Source organism: Poromitra crassiceps (genome assembly GCF_964638095.1).
Source record: "Poromitra crassiceps genome assembly, chromosome: 2".
NCBI classification, from domain to species: domain Eukaryota; kingdom Metazoa; phylum Chordata; class Actinopteri; order Beryciformes; family Melamphaidae; genus Poromitra; species Poromitra crassiceps.
In genome coordinates, this window is record NC_139624.1 from 2,606,062 (window position 1) to 2,626,061 (window position 20,000).

Below are 20,000 nucleotides of genomic sequence, written 5' to 3' on the forward strand. Positions count from 1 at the left end.
ACAGGCAGCGGTCCTCGAGCTCGTTGTGACCAAACATCCCCGCATTTAAAGCACTTCATGCTCCCAGAGCTGGCGTAAACCATAGAGAACCTCATGCTTTACACAAAAAGAAACATCAAGGGTTTGTGTCAACTCCAAAAGCAACCCGCTAACGTTACATGTAGGCCTAATAACGTGAAGCTAACGTAGCTAGCTGCTTGGCAGTCATGATCTGACTGAGACAACGAAAACAAATGCGCACATTTACATAACAAACACCAGTCAACACCACAGAGTGTCCTTTCTTTAATCCAGAGGGAGCATTTTCCAGTAAAAAGTGAAACGACACATGATGGCTTATAGTGAGGCTTTCCATGCCTGCCCCATCATCACTGCAATAGAACTGACCCCAATGCAAAATTCATTTCAGACGGCACATTTAGTTGCCAGTAACATGCCAATAAGAGTCTAAATTACTATGCCTTTTGTGTTTTTTCTGCAGACTAAGCAGCTATAGACTTTCACTTCTATAAAATAATAATAAAATATTTTTTGTATTGACTATTGAGTGATACACTTTACTAAAACAATCATATATCAGAAATGTTGTTTGTTTTATGTTCACAATAGTGATGTCAGTTAGATTTGATTAGGTCAGAGCCATGGGATATTAAATCATCCATCTTTGCTGAGTACATCTGCCCCTTCTTTCTTCTTTTTTTAATCCGAAGGCAGCAACTGTTAAGATTGTGGGGGAAATACAATAAAACCTCTATTTAAAGAATGCTCATGTGATTTTTATACGTCCATAACAATAATCGTGAAACCGTGATAATCGTGGTTTTTTCTCAGACTATAATCGTACATCAAAATTTATAATCGATGCATCCCTAATCCGGACAAATGATCCCGATAATAAACGCTATATGATCTTGCCTTTGCCAGGGTATCTGTGGGGTCTTGAAAAGTATTAAAAGTTGATTAATCAATTTAGGGGAAATGATGGCCTTTAAAAAGTATTAAAAAGTCTTAATCACCATTTGATGAGGTATTAACTTTTGTAGCTGATGATATTGTCTCATATCGATCACACGTCGCAGCCGCCTGAATTGAATCAAAAACAGTCCGGCGATCTCTCATATGCAGTTAACTGTAGAGATGAGCTGAAATGATCTCTCATATGCAGTTAACTGTTTATAGAGATGAGCTGAAATGATCTCTCATATGCAGTTAACTGTTTATAGAGATGAGCTGAAATGCCGTCTGGACCTAAAAAAAAAAGTATTGATTGATCAACTCCAACTGCATTCTCTCATCAATTAGACTGTAAACAATGAGCGCAGCACAGGGAAGAGGAAGTCTTGGCACGGACATCCGCTCTACATAGGAAACCCCAAAATATCAGCCGTCTGTCCCAGGGTCTGTCAGGCATCAGAATGACACACTCTGGGTGCCCAGATTGTCATTATTATTACTAATACTAATATTAATTACTTTGTGTTATTACTAATGACTTTAGGCTGCATACAACTACCAACAATAACGCTGAGTGCTTTGTACTAGTGCAGCATTCTGACTGACAGACTCAGACAGACATCTGGGACAGCTGTAGGACAGCGTTTCAGTGATTAAATGCTGCAAGGTTCAGTTCAATCAGGAGAGACTAGAGACCAAAGGATGAATAAAGTGATATTTATTACAATAAAGTGAATAATTTACGACAGAAAGAATGATGAGAATAAAGTATTATTAGTCTTTGGCGGTTAGACACCGCAGGGAGATCTTGAGAGAGCTGCACCAGCCCAGATCAGCATCCAGATATATCCCCCTGCAGTGTCTAGATACTGGTGGTGCTGGTGATCTCCTTCTGAGACTCATCATGAGACTCTTCCGACTGAAGAATCGGATAGGTCTGCGATGACCGGGAGGAGAAGGGGAGGAGGAGGGTGCGAGCCTGACAGCAGCGATGATTGAGAGGCTGAATGAGACAGAAACAAGCATATTTAAGGAACCCGCCTCCAAGCAATTGGCTTACGACGGGGGTGCGAAGCAATGTGATAGGCTTACACTGGAGGTGTGTGGGGTGAGAGGTGATGAGAGCAGTGATGTGACTATGCAATTGGTTAACAGAGACTGGGCGGCAACCAGCTGATTGATCATTGAAACCCGGAAATTGACAGCTTATTATGATCTTGTGAGTAGATTGAAGAGTGGAGATATAAAGTGAATTAAGGAAGTGTAAAAGATATTATAGTCTTCCTGGCTTGAACTTACGTTGAGAACTACATTTCTAGGGACGATTGTGTTTTTTATACTCTTCTCCTCAGTCGAACCATTCGAGGCCGTGGCATCCGACTTCATTGCTATGCAGATGACTCTCAGTTGTACCTGTCAGTTGAGCCCTGTGACCCCGGTAAGCTGTTTGAACTAGGGATGACAAATTGTAATCAATTTCCTTAATCGATTAATCATTATGTAAAAAAACTGCTTTTGACATAGAAAATATAAAATACAAAATGTGTGTTGGTACAACTGTATTTAGACCTACTCAACAAGTTAATAAACCTGTGTTGGGGGTCTAATGTGGCCCTAATGTGGACTACATTAGGGCTCCTTGAAAAGTTTGAGAATCACTGTATAAACTAAGCATGATTCAAATGATATTCCTGCGCTTGCAGACCTGCTGTATTTCAACACTGTATTACAATATTTACAATGAACACTGTTTTGGGTATAATGCTCCCACACCCTCTCCTCTCCCGGGGGCTGGGCTTTCTTCTTCCTCGATGTAGATGGTGACTCACAATCCAAGGAAACTATAAGCTCCCGGCACCCGTCCAACATCCCCGTTTTGGGTTTAAGGTCCCCTCCACTGTAGTTTGTCATTTTTAAGATATTGAATGTTTCATGTTTTTGAGTCAATATTTTTTGACAAATAGCTCAAGTTCAAAAAGTAGTAGTAGTTACTCAAATGGAACGCTATAGTCATACATAATGACAATTTAATTCTGACTGAGGAAGAGCTGGAATGTTAACTAGCTAGCTAGCTGTTAGCTACGTTAGCTAAGCCTGCTGCCTGCTGGCTGTAACCACGTTCACCGCGTTCCAAACACCACAGAGTGACCAAAACATGAGCTCGTTAACCATTTAGAGACGCACTCTTTCCAACAGCTTTGAAATTCGTTGGCTGGTTATTGAGATCTCGGCAATAATGCGACTTTCAAGATTCAAGATTTGTATTGTCTCTCCGTGGTACAAGTACGCACGTGTGAAATTCTTATGCTGTGGGCTCCGTTACAGACAAGTAACGTAGTAGGTAAATAGGTACAAAATCACAGCAAACAACAAATAGAGCACGCAATCACAACAACAACAATAGGCCAATGTAGTTAAATAAGGCAAACAATGTAAACAGTATTAAAGGTATTAAAATAGAATAAGATGGAATAAATATAAAAAGTGTCCAAATGTGCAAAAGAGTGTGCAAATGACAATAATCCAGGTGTTTGTGTTATTTATTGAGGAGTCTCATAGCCTGCGGAAAGAAACTATCCTGCAGATGGTTTGTGCGTGCTTTCGGGCCCCTCTATCTTCTCCCTGAGGGCAACAGGGAGAACAGGCTGTGTTGTGCAGGTGGTTTGTGTCCTTGATGATCTTCAGGGACTTCCTGAGGCACCGCTGATTGTACAGTTCCTGCAGTTTTGGCAGCTCACATCTTGTCACGTGCTGAGCCGCGCGCCTCACACTTCTCAGCGCCTTGCGACTTTCAGCTAAGCTAACATTTTTCCTTGGTGAATCACAGAATCAGATGACATGTGAATATGCAGCAGGCACTCATAGAATGCTCAGAAGCTTTGAAATAGAACACCAACCGTTAAACAGGTAGAAAAACTGACTGACACACGAGGGGCTCTATCTTCCCCCCCTTAGGCACTAAACTGGCGTTAAACGCAAAAAAAACACGCTTTGCGCCGGCCTACATGTACCCGTGACTCGGGAAGATAGCATCCTGTTTTTAGGCCCCGAAATGCGCTTTGCGCTGAAGAGGCGTGGCGCAGTGACAGCATAGGCCAGAATGGGCGTTTCTGCCTTAAATTCCAGCCTAAAGCTATCTTCCCAACTGGCGTTAATTTTGCGCTTTTCAAAACCAGGACTTATTCAGTGCGCCAACTCCCCTACCAAATGCCACACACAGACACACATGTGCATCTCCCAGCATGCATTGAGGCGTAATACATTTAGACAAGAAAAAACAACCAAATCAGCCTAAGTAGGCCAAGTGGTAGATGGAAATAATATTCATGTTAACACAACATGCAATTCTAGAACATTTCAATATTGGACAAAATAAAACATAAAAATCAAAACACAACCCTATGTGAAACATACATGTAATCCATGGCCGTACTGTATCTGTCGCAAATACAACGTGGTATAGACGAGTGACAACTGTAACACAGTTGTACTGTGATGTCCGTTCCAACAAGACTTAGCTTAATTGACACATACTTTTTCAACAAAAACACATTTATGCCATGACTTTACATAATGTAGGCTATATTTATGTAGCATCATTTAGCCTGTGCTGTGATGTGCAGGAGCAGCAGGTAGCCTACAAGTTATAAAACTACCTGCCCTGAATGAGCCGAGTGGGGGGGCTTGTTCACTATTGTGAAAGTTATGTGTTTACAACATAAAGATCATGGAATTGGATGGTATCAGGAATGTCACAGATAGTTAATGTTCTATATTGTGGGCTACAGGGAGACCATCAGCCCTGCTGAACAGATCTGTATTTGCCTGGCTGTAGGTTGAATCGTTTTATTCAGGCTATGATCTGTGATGTGCTGAGATATCCAAATTGGCATGAAGAGATGACAGCATGCAGCCGCAACCCGGACTGGATCGAGTGGATCGGAGCTTGGAAAGGAAGAATGTCATTGCGTAACTGCAGTTCACCAATGGCCGCAGTTGTGAATAAATCTACGCTTAACAGGCGTGGTTAAATGGTTAGCGCCGGGTTTAGCGCCGAGGGGAAATTAGGGAATGCGCCTGACCACGGCCAGTAATAGCCCTGCGCCCGGCGTTAAACGCTATTTTAAGGCCAGGGGGAAGATAGAGCCCCACATGTCCATAATGTAGTTGTAAACAGTATTTGAAGCTCCGCGCGGGGTTAACCAGCTAGCTATACTGGGCCAGCTAAGCTAACAAAACAGCACCGATAACGGCTCAACACGTACAAAGGAACACAAACAGAGGCTTGTAGAAGACCACCACTGCCCCAATGTAACCAAGCATCCTGGCTTGGCTTAAATGAGTAACTTTAGGACAAAACAAGAAACGAGACGAGACGTTGTAGCATGTCCAGCAGCGATCACTTACACTTTTATCGTGACACTCAGCAGAACAACAGCGGAAGTCCGCCGAGGCACCAACTAATCCTGCCCTCCAGCCTGGTAAACCAGCTGGTCAGGTGAACAGCCTGGTAACAGCCTGGCAGGGCCGCTGCTGGCCATTTGGGTGCCCTAAGCGTAATTGTTTTGTGGTGCCCCCCGCCCCCCCCCCGCAAAACTTTCAATAACTGTCAAACGAAAGACTGCAAATTCATTAATTATGAACGATACTAGTGTATCTCACATTACATTACATGTGGCAAACAAACAATTGTTAGAATTACTGTACATGTCAGCAAACAAGCAATTGTTAAACTGTACATGCAAGCAGGGGCGGACTGGGATCATAATTCAGGCCGGGCATTAGATACCAAGCAGGCCAGGCTGATACGGGCCGACGTGCGTTCCGGCGTCCGAAGGGCGACGGCAAAAAATTTGGGCTGTTTGAAGCCCAATTTGGGCCATTTGAAGCCAGATTTGGGCCGTTTGAAGCCCGATTTGGGTCGTTTGACGCCAGATTTGGGCCAGTTGAAGCCCAATTTGGGCCGTTTGAAGCTCAATTTGGGCCGTTTGAAGCTCAATTTGGGCTGTTTGAAGCCAGATTTGGGCCGTTTGAAGCCAGATTTGGGCCGGTTGAAGCCAGATTTGGGCCATTTGAAGCCCAATTTGGGCCGTTTGAAGCCCAATTTGGGCCGAGTCCAATTTTACAATGAGATGCACCCACTTTAACCCTGAATAAAGTAATAAAACCACTAGTAAACCAGTAGGCGGCGCCTGGCCTGCTGTTCAGTGAGTGGCCTGACTGAGGGCACCAAAAAAAAAAGGGTTAGTTTTTTTTTTATTATTATTATTTTTTTTGTGCCCTCAGTCACATGATGCCCTACGCAGTCTGCGTACTCTGCGTATAGGGTGTGGCGGCCCTGCAGCCTGGTAAACCAGCCGGTCAGGTGAACAGCCTGGTAACAGCCTGGTAAACCAGCCGGTCAGGTGAACAGCCTGGTAACAGCCTGGTAAACCAGCCGGTCAGGTGAACTCACATTTCATTTCGTTCCACCAGACCGTCTGGCCTCTAGCTTTCACCCAGTGTTTGCAGTGGGTGGAAGTTGGGCGGGTCTACCTGCCTTGACAGACAACTCCTTCAGCCAATCAGCATTTGATCCAGTCAAACCCAAATCCACTCGGGAGAACGGCAAAAACATATTTTCCGCCAAGAAACCCTGCTGTTGCATAATCCTGTACTTGTTTAGTTGTTGTTATTGAGTCTATTTCTGCAATAACTGCACTTTATGGCTGTTCAAAGTTGACAAACGTTGACGTTAGTCCTCGAGGTGGACAGGCAAGGAGGCAGCCATTATTGTTTTGCTAGCGGCGTTCCTGATTGGCCGGTTACGATGTCAACTACGAGGCGGGTCGCTGATTGGCTCATACGTTTTGCAGTTTCTGCAGAAGCTCTGGCAGAACGTAATGAAATGTGAGTTCACGTGACCGGCTGGTTTACCGGGCTAACCGAGAAGTACACAAAAACCTTGCGTAGAGAAGCACATAGCAAACATATAATCGGCAGTGAGATGAATTTAAAGTTTTGTTTGAAAGAAAATATTTTACATAACCTACTGTAAATTGAAGTAGTTTTCTTATTTTGCCCCGTGATAACAATAAAATGGATCTGACTTTTTAAGACTTTTTGTCTTGTTTATAGTTCTGTGTGCGAGTCCTCCACTGCTTGGCCCCTGATAATAGAAATGGACTCAACTGAAACATGGAATATTGCAGAATTGTCCATAATTTGGCTGAATCTGATAAACCAAATTATTGTAGTAACCTAAATGATTGTAAAATTGGCCTAGAGAAATTATTCCGTTTTTGGTTGGGGTGTTTTGAGACGGGGGGTGGTCGATCTTGCGTGGGACTCTTACGTCACCTCACAACCTTTTCACTTTTCAACGTTTTCACTTTGAGAAACATGTGGAAGAGGCTGTCTGAGAGAGTCAAGTCATCACAAAAATACTGTGATCCTAACCCCTACATTAAAATGACAGTTTGGGGGGTGGGGATGGATTAGAGTAGGCATTGTTACGGCCGGTTCACACACACGCCTAGAGCGACGCTTTAAGCAACGCCTACACATATAGGCATTGCTTCATGCACGCCTGGCGCCTATTTGCGTTCACACAGGATGCCACACTGAAGCCCCGCTCTGCACTACGCTGATCACATGAGCAGCGTTTTTTTTTACACTTTTCAGATCTGATTTATAGCATGGGTGAGTAATAAAAACCTCTTTTTTATTGTAATGTGCAAGTGACGATGTCTGTCTATTTCTTGGCCGGCTGTAATTGTTATTTTCCCTCGGGTAATCATGTGACTATGAGTCATCAACACCATGAGTGATACTTGCATTGAGACAGGGGGGGTATATACATCTGACAGAAAAGACGTTAATAGAGGAACACATGAAGGACAGCTCTCCTACTATGCACTCGTTAATTCGCGCTCCACCCTCCCTTTTGGGCAAACTCGGTAGAAAATATGGTCCAAGTCCATCAGAAACAACAGCCAGCTTGACAGTTCAGCGCGCCTAGACGCTGAAAAATAGAACAGACGCCTAAACGATAAATGCAGCGCAGCGTAGGCACAGCGCGAGCGTGGCTTCAGCACAGCGTGGCAGCGGTATGTGTGAACGCTCTCGTCTGTTAACAAGGACGCCTAAATTTTAGGCGTTGCTTAGGCGTTGCTTAAAGCGTCGCTCTAGGCGTGTGTGTGAACGTGGCGTTAGGCAGTAGGCAAAACATATAATCGGCAGTAAGATGAATCTTAAAGTTTTGTTTGAAAGAAAATATTTTACATAACCTACTGTAAATTGTAGTAGTTTTCTTATTTTGCCCCGTGATAACAATAAAATGGATCTGACTTTTTAAGACTTTTTGTCTTGTTTATAGTTCTGTGTGCGAGTCCTCCACTGCTTGGCCCCTGATAATAGAAATGGACTCAACTGAAACATGGAATATTGCAGAATTGTCCATAATTTGGCTGAATCTGATCAACCAAATTATTGTAGTAACCTAAATGATTGTAAAATTGGCCTAGAGAAATTATTCCGTTTTTGGTTGGGGTGTTTTGAGACGGGGGGTGGTCGATCTTGCGTGGGACTCTTACGTCACCTCACAACCTTTTCACTTTTCAACGTTTTCACTTTGAGAAACATGTGGAAGAGGCTGTCTGAGAGAGTCAAGTCATCACAAAAATACTGTGATCCTAACCCCTACATTAAAATGACAGTTTGGGGGATGGGCCCTTGGGGATGGATTAGAGTAGGCATTGTTAGGCAGTAGGCAATGTTCATTCCACTACAGGAGAGAATCTATGTTCTCTGAGATTAGGTCACATCTGCAATCAACCAGAAGAGTTGGAAAATATCTGAAAAACAAACCAATGATGTGCAACCTGCTGTGTGTGCGTGTGTGTGTGTGTGTGTGTGTGTGTGTGTGTGTGTGTGTGTGTGTGTGTGTGTGTGTGAGAGAGAGAGAGAGGATGTCCTACATCTGGAGGAGGGGGAGGAGGCTTTAGCTTTCATCTTCTATTAGTTATGGTGTGTGTGTGTGTGTGTGTGTGTGTGTGTGTGTGTGTGTGTGTGTGTGTTCTATTTTCAGAGCTGTGATCTTCATTGTGCTGCTCAGCTGGAATCAAACAGAACAGAGTGGAACATATCTAGAGCAGATTAGAGCAGAACACAGAGCCAGACCACATTAGAGTAGAATAGAATAGAATAGAATAGAATAGAATAGAATAGAATAGAATAGAATAGATTTAGACCAGAATAGACAGCAGTAGAACACATTGATTTTGCAGCGGAACACAGGTTTGGATTAAGGTTCTTCTGTGTCTCCTACACCGTAACAGAGTAGAGAGCTGTGATTGGCCGCTCAGGTCTAAACCATAACGGAGTAGAGAGCTGTGATTGGCCGCTCAGGTCTAAACCATAACGGAGTAGAGAGCTGTGATTGGCCGCTCAGGTCTAAACCATAACGGAGTAGAGAGCTGTGATTGGCCGCTCAGTGTCTAAACCATAACATAATGGGGAGCTGTCTGTGGCTCCTCCTCCTGTAGGGGCTGCTGTGGGCCGATAGTGAAGACAACATGGAGCAAATGAAGAGAGAGAAGCTGATGCAGTTCAGATGTTCATATCAGATTTGGGCCGGTGTAAACATGTTCAAACCAGTTTGATATCATGCCAAACAGGACTGAACCAGATCGGTGTACCGATTCTTACCGCTAGGTGTCGCACTTGACTCAGCAGTGGAACATAATGAGAGTGTAGCTGGGGCTGGGCGATATCGACAAACTAAAATCTCACGATACTTTCTACCAAATACCTCGACATCGATATTGTGACAATATTGTAGCGATTGGTGCTTTCACAAAATGTTGACACAATATTTTTTATAAATAATCATCAGTAACATACCCTGGTTAAAACCAAGCGGACGTGAACTCACATTCTGTTTGGTTCTGTGGATCTGTCTGGACTCCGAGCCGTGCACAGCAATTTCAATGGGTGGAAGTAGGCAGTCCTTCAGCCAATCAGTGTCAGTTCCAGTCAAATCCAAATCCACTCGGAAGAACGGTGAAAACGTATTTTCCGCTGAGAAACTCCACTGTTGCATACTCCTGTTCTTGTTTAATTGTTAGGCCGGTGCTTGCACTTGCCTATAGGAGCACGTGTGTCCCAATCGCTGCAGTCACGACTCCTGGCACCCTTTCATCAAGATGGGCTTTTACTTTGAAATTTGTTTTATTTGACAAATGTCCGGTTTCGGACTTCCTGTCTGCCGTGATCTGATCTTGTTCAGCTTGACAGTCGCTCACGGCTGCAGATCCTGGTCCGCAGATCATGGTCCGCGCAGAAAAATAGAAATTGAGGCTATCCTGGTTTTTCCGGCCAATTGGCCTCGAAATATCGATTCTGTAAAAATATCTAAATTTGTTTACTGTGTACTGTATAAACAGTTCGGTATTGGAAGTTCCAAAAGTTCGGTACCATCACTAACTGGTCGTATGCTTTTGAAATGAAGTTGCGGGATTCCTTGTCTAATTAACGTTACACGCGATGCAACAAATAAACAAACACATTTCCCAGTGTCTCTGCCATCCGATGCAACAAATAAACAAACACATTTCCCAGTGTCTCTGCCATCACACTGGACATCAACAGTAGCGGGAGACGTCTCCCCTTCCAGCAAATATACATGAATGGTATGCGTAATTGCTCCCACGCTACAACCCGTCTAGAACTCTTAGGTCAACAGGGTCCAGCTTATTAACTGTCCCTAGGATCAAATCAAATCATGGGAAGGCTGCATTTACCCACTATGCTTCTGCTAGCTGGAACAAATTGCCTGAAGACCTCAGATCTGCCCCAACCTTACTTACTTTTAAAAATAGACTGAAGACTTTTATGTTTACCGTCGCTTTTAACTGCTGACAGCTACTATGCAAACTCAATGAGTCCTCTATAATTTTTAGCTCTTTCTGCAACTGCTGTGCCTGTTGCTTATTGCACTTTTTATACTCTTTTTTTTTTTAAGTTTTGTTGTGATGCTTTTAAATGTCCATTTTACTCTCTTCTTTTCTTTTCTTTTCCTGTCAACCATTTTATGTGAAGCACTTTGAATTGCCTCTGTGTATGAAATGTGCTATACAAATAAACTTGACTTGACTTGACTTGACTTGGTCTTCTAACACCAGAGAGACACATTTCAAAAGGTGTCCTTCAATCCCACAGTGACTGTTAAGGGTGTTACTAAACCTTGAATTTGTGAATGTGATCAACCTTGTGGACATTCTGTTTCTTATCCATTAGGTATCGAGTATCGTATCTGTATCGAGTATCGAAGCAGATATTTATGGGTTATCGTATTGTTTAAAAACATCCATAATATCCTGCATCCCTAAACACAAACAGGGAAAAAAGGTGGAAAATCAGACGACGGCTTATATGTGTTCTGTTGATTGTTAAAATGTGTATGGGTATACATGATTAGGGTGACGATCCCATGCACCGGCCGTATGCCAGGTTTCCACCTGGCCTTGTTGTTATTGAGTCTATTACGCAATAACTGCACAAGTTATATCAGCAGTAATAGAGCTGAACAGTCACGTGACTTTTCGTGACGTTTCCTGCCCCAGAAGTGAGTTCCCCATTCATTTTCTCCATAGACATTTAGAAAAATCCATATATATCGAGTTTTAATGCTGGATCCACGATCCCCCGTTGTTATTTTTTGTTTTTTAGCCAAACCGAATGTTTTATGGTCACTCATGATTCAGTAGGTCACGGGTTGGCTTGGTTCCAGCTGTAAAACTCTTTATATACGAGGGATCAGCCAAGCAGCATTTTGGTAAACAAACTGAGCCTGAGCTTTGGGAGGCTGGAGTGTCTGACTCTAGCCGGCTGACTCTGTTTACATTTTACATTTCACACGACTTTAACACGACATGCATCCACCAAACTCTTGAGCTACTTCTGCTCTCACTCAGAATGTCAAAATATAAGCGATGTGATGTATAGTTTATGAGATGATGTTTGTTTGGCACAACTCATACGAATAACTGCCGCGGGGTTCTGCATTTCTGGGTGGCAAGTGACGTCACGCTGATTCGTCTTATAAGGATTTTTCAAAATGTCTATGGTGAAAATGAATGAACTCACTTCTGAGACAAAAAATGTCAGTGACTGTTGAGCTCTATTGGAGCAGTCATCTTACTCTTCTTCTACTATATGAACTGAAGTTCATTTCACAGCATCTCAACTGTGACTACTTTACGATAGTGTCCCTAGTGGTGAACTGTAGAATACATGTAAATGACAGAACACAGAGGTCTGTCTGAAGTGACGTCATGTCTAAAAACTCTGAAGTGAATGTTTTGTGCACAGCTGTTTTTTCTTTACTACAATGAGAAGCTTATACTTTACCAATATTTTTGTTTGTTTTTAAAAAAAATGTTTTGTACAGTCATCTACTGAATTTCTGACTTGAAGCACTTGTTAAAAATAGTGCATTGTTGTGTAAATTGACTGTTATATCTTATTAAATTGTGCCCATTTATTCATTCCCACTTATTAGACACTATTTCTGATGGTAAAATTAAAATGGTATTTCTGATGGTAAAAAGCGTAAGCCCCCCCCCCCCCCCCCCCCCCCCCCCCCCACACATAATTCAGACAAATTAAAATGGAAAAAACTGAATTTGGGGGGAAAATTAATGGAATTTGGAAAAAATTAATAAAACAGATGTCATACAGTATGACTCTAACAAACAGACAGACAGACAGACACACACACACACACACACACACACACACACACACACACACACACCACACACACACACACACACACACACACACACACACACTAAAAAGAGTGCATTGTTGTGGAAATTGACTGTTATATCTTATTAAATTGTGCCCATTTATTCATTCCCACTTATTAGACACTATTTCTGATGGTAAAATGAGCATAAAAAGCGTACAAAAACACATAATTCAGACAAATTAAAATGGAAAAAACTTTATTTGAGAAAAAATAAAATGGAATTTGGAAAAAACAGATTTCATATAACTAACAAACAGACACACACAAACAGACACACACACACACACACACACACACACACACACACACACACACACACACACACACACACACACACACACACACACACATAATATTTTCCTGGGTATTGATGGAAGTTGAAGTTCTAGTATTGTGACAACCATGGCACCTTGTGGTGGCGCGTATCAGTGAACGATTGTAAAGTGAGTGAGCAGGTGAGTGAGTTCATGAGTGAGTGAGTGAACTCTGAGTCTGAGGAATGATAGCCAATACTCTGAGGTAGGAGCATGCCCTAAAAGGGTTGCCGTACTCCCCCAAAACTTCCTCCAATGGCCAACAAAACCTCCCACAAGAGAAAAAAGTGAAACACCCATTCACTAAATAACAAACATCATCACTTTCTTTTCTTTTTTCTTTTAGAATAGTCAATAGCGTAAAGCATTACTTCATTTCAGTGTGGTCAGTTGTTTGTACGCTGTATTATATATACTGTACTATAATATTCTGTCAGCCATCTCTGTGATGACATCACTCGAGTTCTCCCATTCGACCAATGTGATTGGTCCAAACTCAGACAGCCCACTTTGTTCTCCACAGTGATCTGTCGCTTCACCGATTACATCACCTCCTTTCTCTCTCTCTCTCTCTCTCTCTCTCTCTCTCTCTCTCTGTCTCTCTCTCTCTCTCTAGCCCTTTTCCCACATGCGCTTTGTACCGCAAAATGACCGGTACGTGGTCTAATGCCTGCATGTGAGAAAGGCGCCATGCCGGTATAAGCGCGACCCCGTCGTCCCCGACATTTCACCACTTTCGACCCAGTCACAAGAGCGGTATGGTCTTAAGGGGACGCAAGTGGAAACGGTTCAGGTCATTTTCCGCGACAGCGGTCCTTCAATCATGGGCGAGGAGTAGCCTACACACGTTGCTTAATGTTCCAGCGGGCATAATCTAATCATTCGCGCACATTAAAGCAAACTGGCGAAATGATCTTGTGATAGCCTAATAAGAGCAGTATGTCAGCTTGCTGATTTCCGAAGGCATTTTCCGCTATCAGTGGGCTGTGACTTCGTGGACCAGGTTGCAATGCACACAGTAGACAGTCCAACACCAAATACACAGCTGATTGTTCGATATTCCCCTGGTGTTGCGTACCACCAAAGGACTATTGCCAGTCGCAAACGCGCTTCCAGTGGTTTTCGCCACCGGGTGATCTTGCGTGCGGGTCGGACCAGACTCAGCACGTAATACCGGGACATGCGAAAATGACGCTTCCATTCCACGTCGTCAAAATTGTTCAGAGCATCTTCCCAAAATAAATTCCCTCCTGGTCTCTCTCGCTTCCAGACGGCTCTAGTCTCACGCAGCAGCGCAGAGGTACATAATCATCAGTCATGATCTGTCCCCGGTTTAGTCTATCTTCATATTCTGCGCGACACTCTCATGGGCGAGGTGTACACATGTTGCTTAATGTTCCAGCGGGCATAATCTAATCATTAGCGCACATTAAAGCAAACTGGCGAAATGATCTTGTGATAATAAGAGCAGTAGCCTATGTCAGCTTCATGTGTGGGTGTGCTGATTTTCCCCTCTCCTCTCTGCTCGCTCTCTGGCCACAGTCCGTCCTCCTCCTTCAGTCACAGTCCGACAGGGACTAAGCAACGTTGCCGACAGCCAAGGCAAGCCCGGACACATCAAATGAAGCCAGTCTGTAAAAAGTGCTTCAACGCTACGCAGGTGAACGGATAAACAAGCAAACTTATTTCACCATTCGGAGTTTTGCCGACATGTCACTCCCCACCCGCTCTGCAGTGCCGCCGCCCCCCCCCCTCCCCCCCCATACAGGCAATTTCGCTGATAGATTCCCACATGCCAGAGGAGAGGTGTGAAGGGAAATGTCCGATATTGACTTACAGGTAATTTTCCGGTACGCATGTGGGAAAACGGCTTCTGTCTCTCTCTCTCTCTCTCTCTCTCTCTCTCTGTCTCTCTCTCTGTCTCTGTCTCTGTCTCTCTCCCTCTCTGTGTGTCTGTTTGTATCTGTCTGCTCAGGGTTAAACCTGAAGTTACCCCGCTAAGCCACTAATCTTGCTTTGTGGTATAGGCCTCAGGAGCTGTGTTATGGTAGGTTAAAGCTAGCTAGCTTTAGCTCCATTAGCTCATCCGCCTGTTAGCCTGCTAGCCTGTTGGCTGGTTTGCTCAGTGATGTACTTCTGTGGAGGAGGGTCAGCGCTAGCGGATGATGCCGGTGAGTGCAGATGCATTGTGGGAGGCTGTTGAGGTCATGTGACCTGTGAGGTCACTGTGTGTGACATCCAGAAGTCAGCAGTCTGTATTGTGGTCTGTTGGTTTGATTGACAGGTGCTGCTTTCTGTTTCTGATCAGTCTGATTGAATGACGAGTGATTGGTTGGTTCACTGGCAGAGAGAGAGGAGTTATAGGAGGCTTGGTGTGTGTGTGTGTGTGTGTGTGTGTGTGTGTGTGTGTGTGTGTGTGTGTGTATGTGAAAGAGAGAGAGAGAGAGATAATTAATGTTTGTGTGTACCATTGACTGTATATGGACAACGTGTCTCCACTTCCTTCCTGCCACTATGTAAAAATGAAGCCAAAATATCTTGTTTCAGCGAACGGCCATCTTGCTTGTGTAATGTCATTTGGAGGCGGAGTCTGTGCAGTAGAGTTGGGTTGATACGCCCCCTCAGCCGTCCCACCGTCTGACGAAGGTTTAGACTGTCCCAAACGATTATTTTCTTCTCGCTTAATCTAACGACTATTTTTTTGATTAATCAATTAATCTAACGATTCTTTTTTTATATACTGAACCTCAAATTCAAAAGGATTGCTTATGGTTTATAGTTTTAAACTGGAGTATATGCAGTTAAGATAATCAAGGCAAGGAAAGTCATTGAAATGATTTAACTTGCATTAATTATGTGCAGGGATGCAAAGTCATGGGTAGTGAAAAAGGCGACAGAACAGAAATACCACTCAGAAATCCTCCTATTTTAGGACGAAAAAGGTGACTGTCACCTAAAGGTGGCTAGTTTACATCCCTGTAAGTGACTAACGTTATACTAACAAACACGTTCCACGTGTACATAACGTCATTTGCGGCGGTTAACGTTACAGAGCAGCACATTGTTGGGTCTCGGTCTAAAATACTCCCACACTTTAGATGATCGTGGACGATGTTTTCTAGCTTGTTCTGTCCCTGTCACTTGGGAGTTGGGAATAAGTTAACAAATCCATGTGATAGACGAAGCCAACTTCACTTTCACTGAAACCGCTTCCGCTCTCCGACAACAACAATATAACTTCCGGTTGTATTTCCCCCGAAATAAAAGCCATTCTACACAAGTCGAACGCACACAGAAGCCATTAAAAACGTTAATTTTGAAATCTGATATTGGAACGGAGCTATCTAGTGTATTAATCATCTTTTCGTCACTTGTTTCTGACGCATCAACGCACATTATGCAAGTCAACGTATTTACATAGTCGACGACGTCGACTAATGGAGGCGTCGGGGACAGCCCTAATGTCCCTAGTGGCTGTCTCAGCTGTCAATCAAACAACACATTCAAATAATAAGTACCTAAAATGACAGAAACCATCTTTGGGGGAAATGTATTTGATCTCCCATCCGCTAACATGGAGGGGGTGGGACTTATACAGCAACCGGCCACCAGGGGACAATTGATGTGTTTTGGCTTAACTTTTGGGGAGCTGTTGTATCCTAATGATACAACCTAATGTGTGTGTGTGTGTGTGTGTGTGTGTGTGTGTGTGTGTGTGCGCGCGCGCGTGCGCGCCCGTGTGTGTTGTTTTGCAGATGAAGGGCCATACTCCAAACACTCTGCAGGGTCACGACCTCCAGACGGAGCGCTGGCCATCAGGAGGCAGAGCATACCAGGTAACACACATGCGCGCGCACACACACACACACACACACACACACACACACACACACACACACACACACACACACACACACACACACACACACACACACACACACACACACACACACACTCAAAGATGTAACCATAGTTCTTGCTGGCTGCTTAATTCCACACACACAGGCAGTCAGGAAGCTAGTAGTAGTTTAACCCGTCTCTGACCTTTGACCCACACATGAAAAACATCACTCAGTGGCCGTGACCACAGGGAGCGTGTTGCTTTGCACACAGACCACTGAGCTAAAAATATGGACAGAGCTATCCCATTCATCTGGGTCTCTCTTGGTCTTGGAGTTGAAACGTTCGCCGTCGCCCTCTTGATTTTTCGTCAGCAGAGTGGGAGGGAATAGGTTGAGTCCTTGCACAGCTCACATGAGATGGGGAGTTTCCCAGAGCTGCAGCTCCGCCTGCTATTGGTCCGTGATCGGCAAGCTGCGCGATCACTGGATAGGCGACCTGTCAATCACCCCCTTTTCTATCATCTATTTTACTCCAAACGGGTGAGTTATATAAAAATTGACCCCACTACAGTTGTTATGAAAAGGTGAAATTAGCTATATAGACCACAACCATGTTTTGCCCCTAACTGGAAAGATGTTTAATCCTGTTACAAAGGCGGGCATTTTAACATGGGGGCAATGCCTACTGCCCCCGGCCCCGTGTGGCCATTCGAGGAACTACAGCTTTTCAGATCACTTCCAAGGAAATGAAACCTGATGTCATAGACCATACACACATGAAACCTGATGTCACCATACACACATGAAACCTGATGTCACCATACACACATGAAACCTGATGTCATAGATCATACACACATGAAACCTGATGTCATAGATCATACACACATGACACCTGATGTCACCATACACACATGAAACCTGATGTCATAGACCATACACACATGACACCTGATGTCACCATACACACATGAAACCTGATGTCACCATACACACATGACACCTGATGTCACCATACACACATGAAACCTGATGTCACCATACACACATGACACCTGATGTCACCATACACACATGAAACCTGATGTCATAGACCATACACACATGACACCTGATGTCACCATACACACATGAAACCTGATGTCACCATACACACATGAAACCTGATGTCACCATACACACATGACACCTGATGTCACCATACACACATGAAACCTGATGTCATAGACCATACACACATGACACCTGATGTCACCATACACACATGAAACCTGATGTCACCATACACACATGACACCTGATGTCACCATACACACATGAAACCTGATGTCACCATACACACATGAAACCTGATGTCATAGATCATACACACATGACACCTGATGTCACCATACACACATGAAACCTGATGTCATAGACCATACACACATGACACCTGATGTCACCATACACACATGAAACCTGATGTCACCATACACACATGACACCTGATGTCACCATACACACATGAAACCTGATGTCACCATACACACATGACACCTGATGTCACCATACACACATGAAACCTGATGTCATAGACCATACACACATGACACCTGATGTCACCATACACACATGAAACCTGATGTCACCATACACACATGAAACCTGATGTCACCATACACACATGAAACCTGATGTCATAGACCATACACACATGACACCTGATGTCACCATACACACATGAAACCTGATGTCACCATACACACATGAAACCTGATGTCATAGATCATACACACATGAAACCTGATGTCACCATACACACATGAAACCTGATGTCACCATACACACATTTTAGGACGGCACGGTGGCTCAGTGGTTAACACTGTTGCCTCACAGCAAGAAGGTCCCAGGTTCGAACCCCGGTCCGTCCCAGGTCCTTTCTGTGTGGAGTTTGCATGTTCTCCCCGTGTCCGTGTGGGTTTTCTCCGGGTGCTCCGGTTTCCTCCCACCATCAAGAAAGACATGTATGTTAGGGTTAATACTCCTGTCAGTGCCCCTGACCAAGGTACTGGCAAAAGAACTGGAGTTGGTCCCCGGGCGCTGCACAGTGGCTGCCCACTGCTCCTAGTTCTAGGAAGGTTCCTAGTAGAGGATGGGTCAAATGCAGAGGATGAATTTCCCCAAGGGGATAAATAAAGGATAACTTAACTTAACTTAACATGACACCTGATGTCACCATACACACATGAAACCTGATGTCATAGACCATACACACATGACACCTGATGTCACCATACACACATGAAACCTGATGTCACCATACACACATGACACCTGATGTCACCATACACACATGAAACCTGATGTCACCATACACACATGACACCTGATGTCACCATACACACATGACACCTGATGTCACCATACACACATGAAACCTGATGTCACCATACACACATGACACCTGATGTCACCATACACACATGAAACCTGATGTCATAGACCATACACACATGACACCTGATGTCACCATACACACATGAAACCTGATGTCACCATACACACATGAAACCTGATGTCACCATACACACATGACACCTGATGTCACCATACACACATGAAACCTGATGTCACCATACACACATGAAACCTGATGTCATAGACCATACACACATGACACCTGATGTCACCATACACACATGAAACCTGATGTCACCATACACACATGAAACCTGATGTCACCATACACACATGACACCTGATGTCACCATACACACATGAAACCTGATGTCATAGATCATACACACATGAAACCTGATGTCATAGATCATACACACATGAAACCTGATGTCACCATACACACATGACACCTGATGTCACCATACACACATGAAACCTGATGTCACCATACACACATGAAACCTGATGTCATAGCCCATACACACATGAAACCTGATGTCACCATACACACATGAAACCTGATGTCACCATACACACATGAAACCTGATGTCACCATACACACATGAAACCTGATGTCATAGATCATACACACATGAAACCTGATGTCATAGCCCATACACACATGAAACCTGATGTCATAGATCATACACACA

General features: G+C 43.8%; 1 protein-coding gene across 1 annotated transcript in view; it reads left to right on the forward strand.

Moving 5' to 3' along the window:
• Window positions 1-20,000, forward strand: part of grip1 (glutamate receptor interacting protein 1) — a gene marked incomplete at its 5' end in the record, with an annotated part of 114,636 nt that overhangs the window by 27,069 nt on the left and 67,567 nt on the right. Inside the window, one exon of the mRNA XM_083632048.1 lies at window positions 16,818-16,898. Coding sequence (XP_083488174.1) covers window positions 16,818-16,898 — 81 coding nt within the window. The remainder of the gene's footprint in view (window positions 1-16,817; window positions 16,899-20,000) is intronic.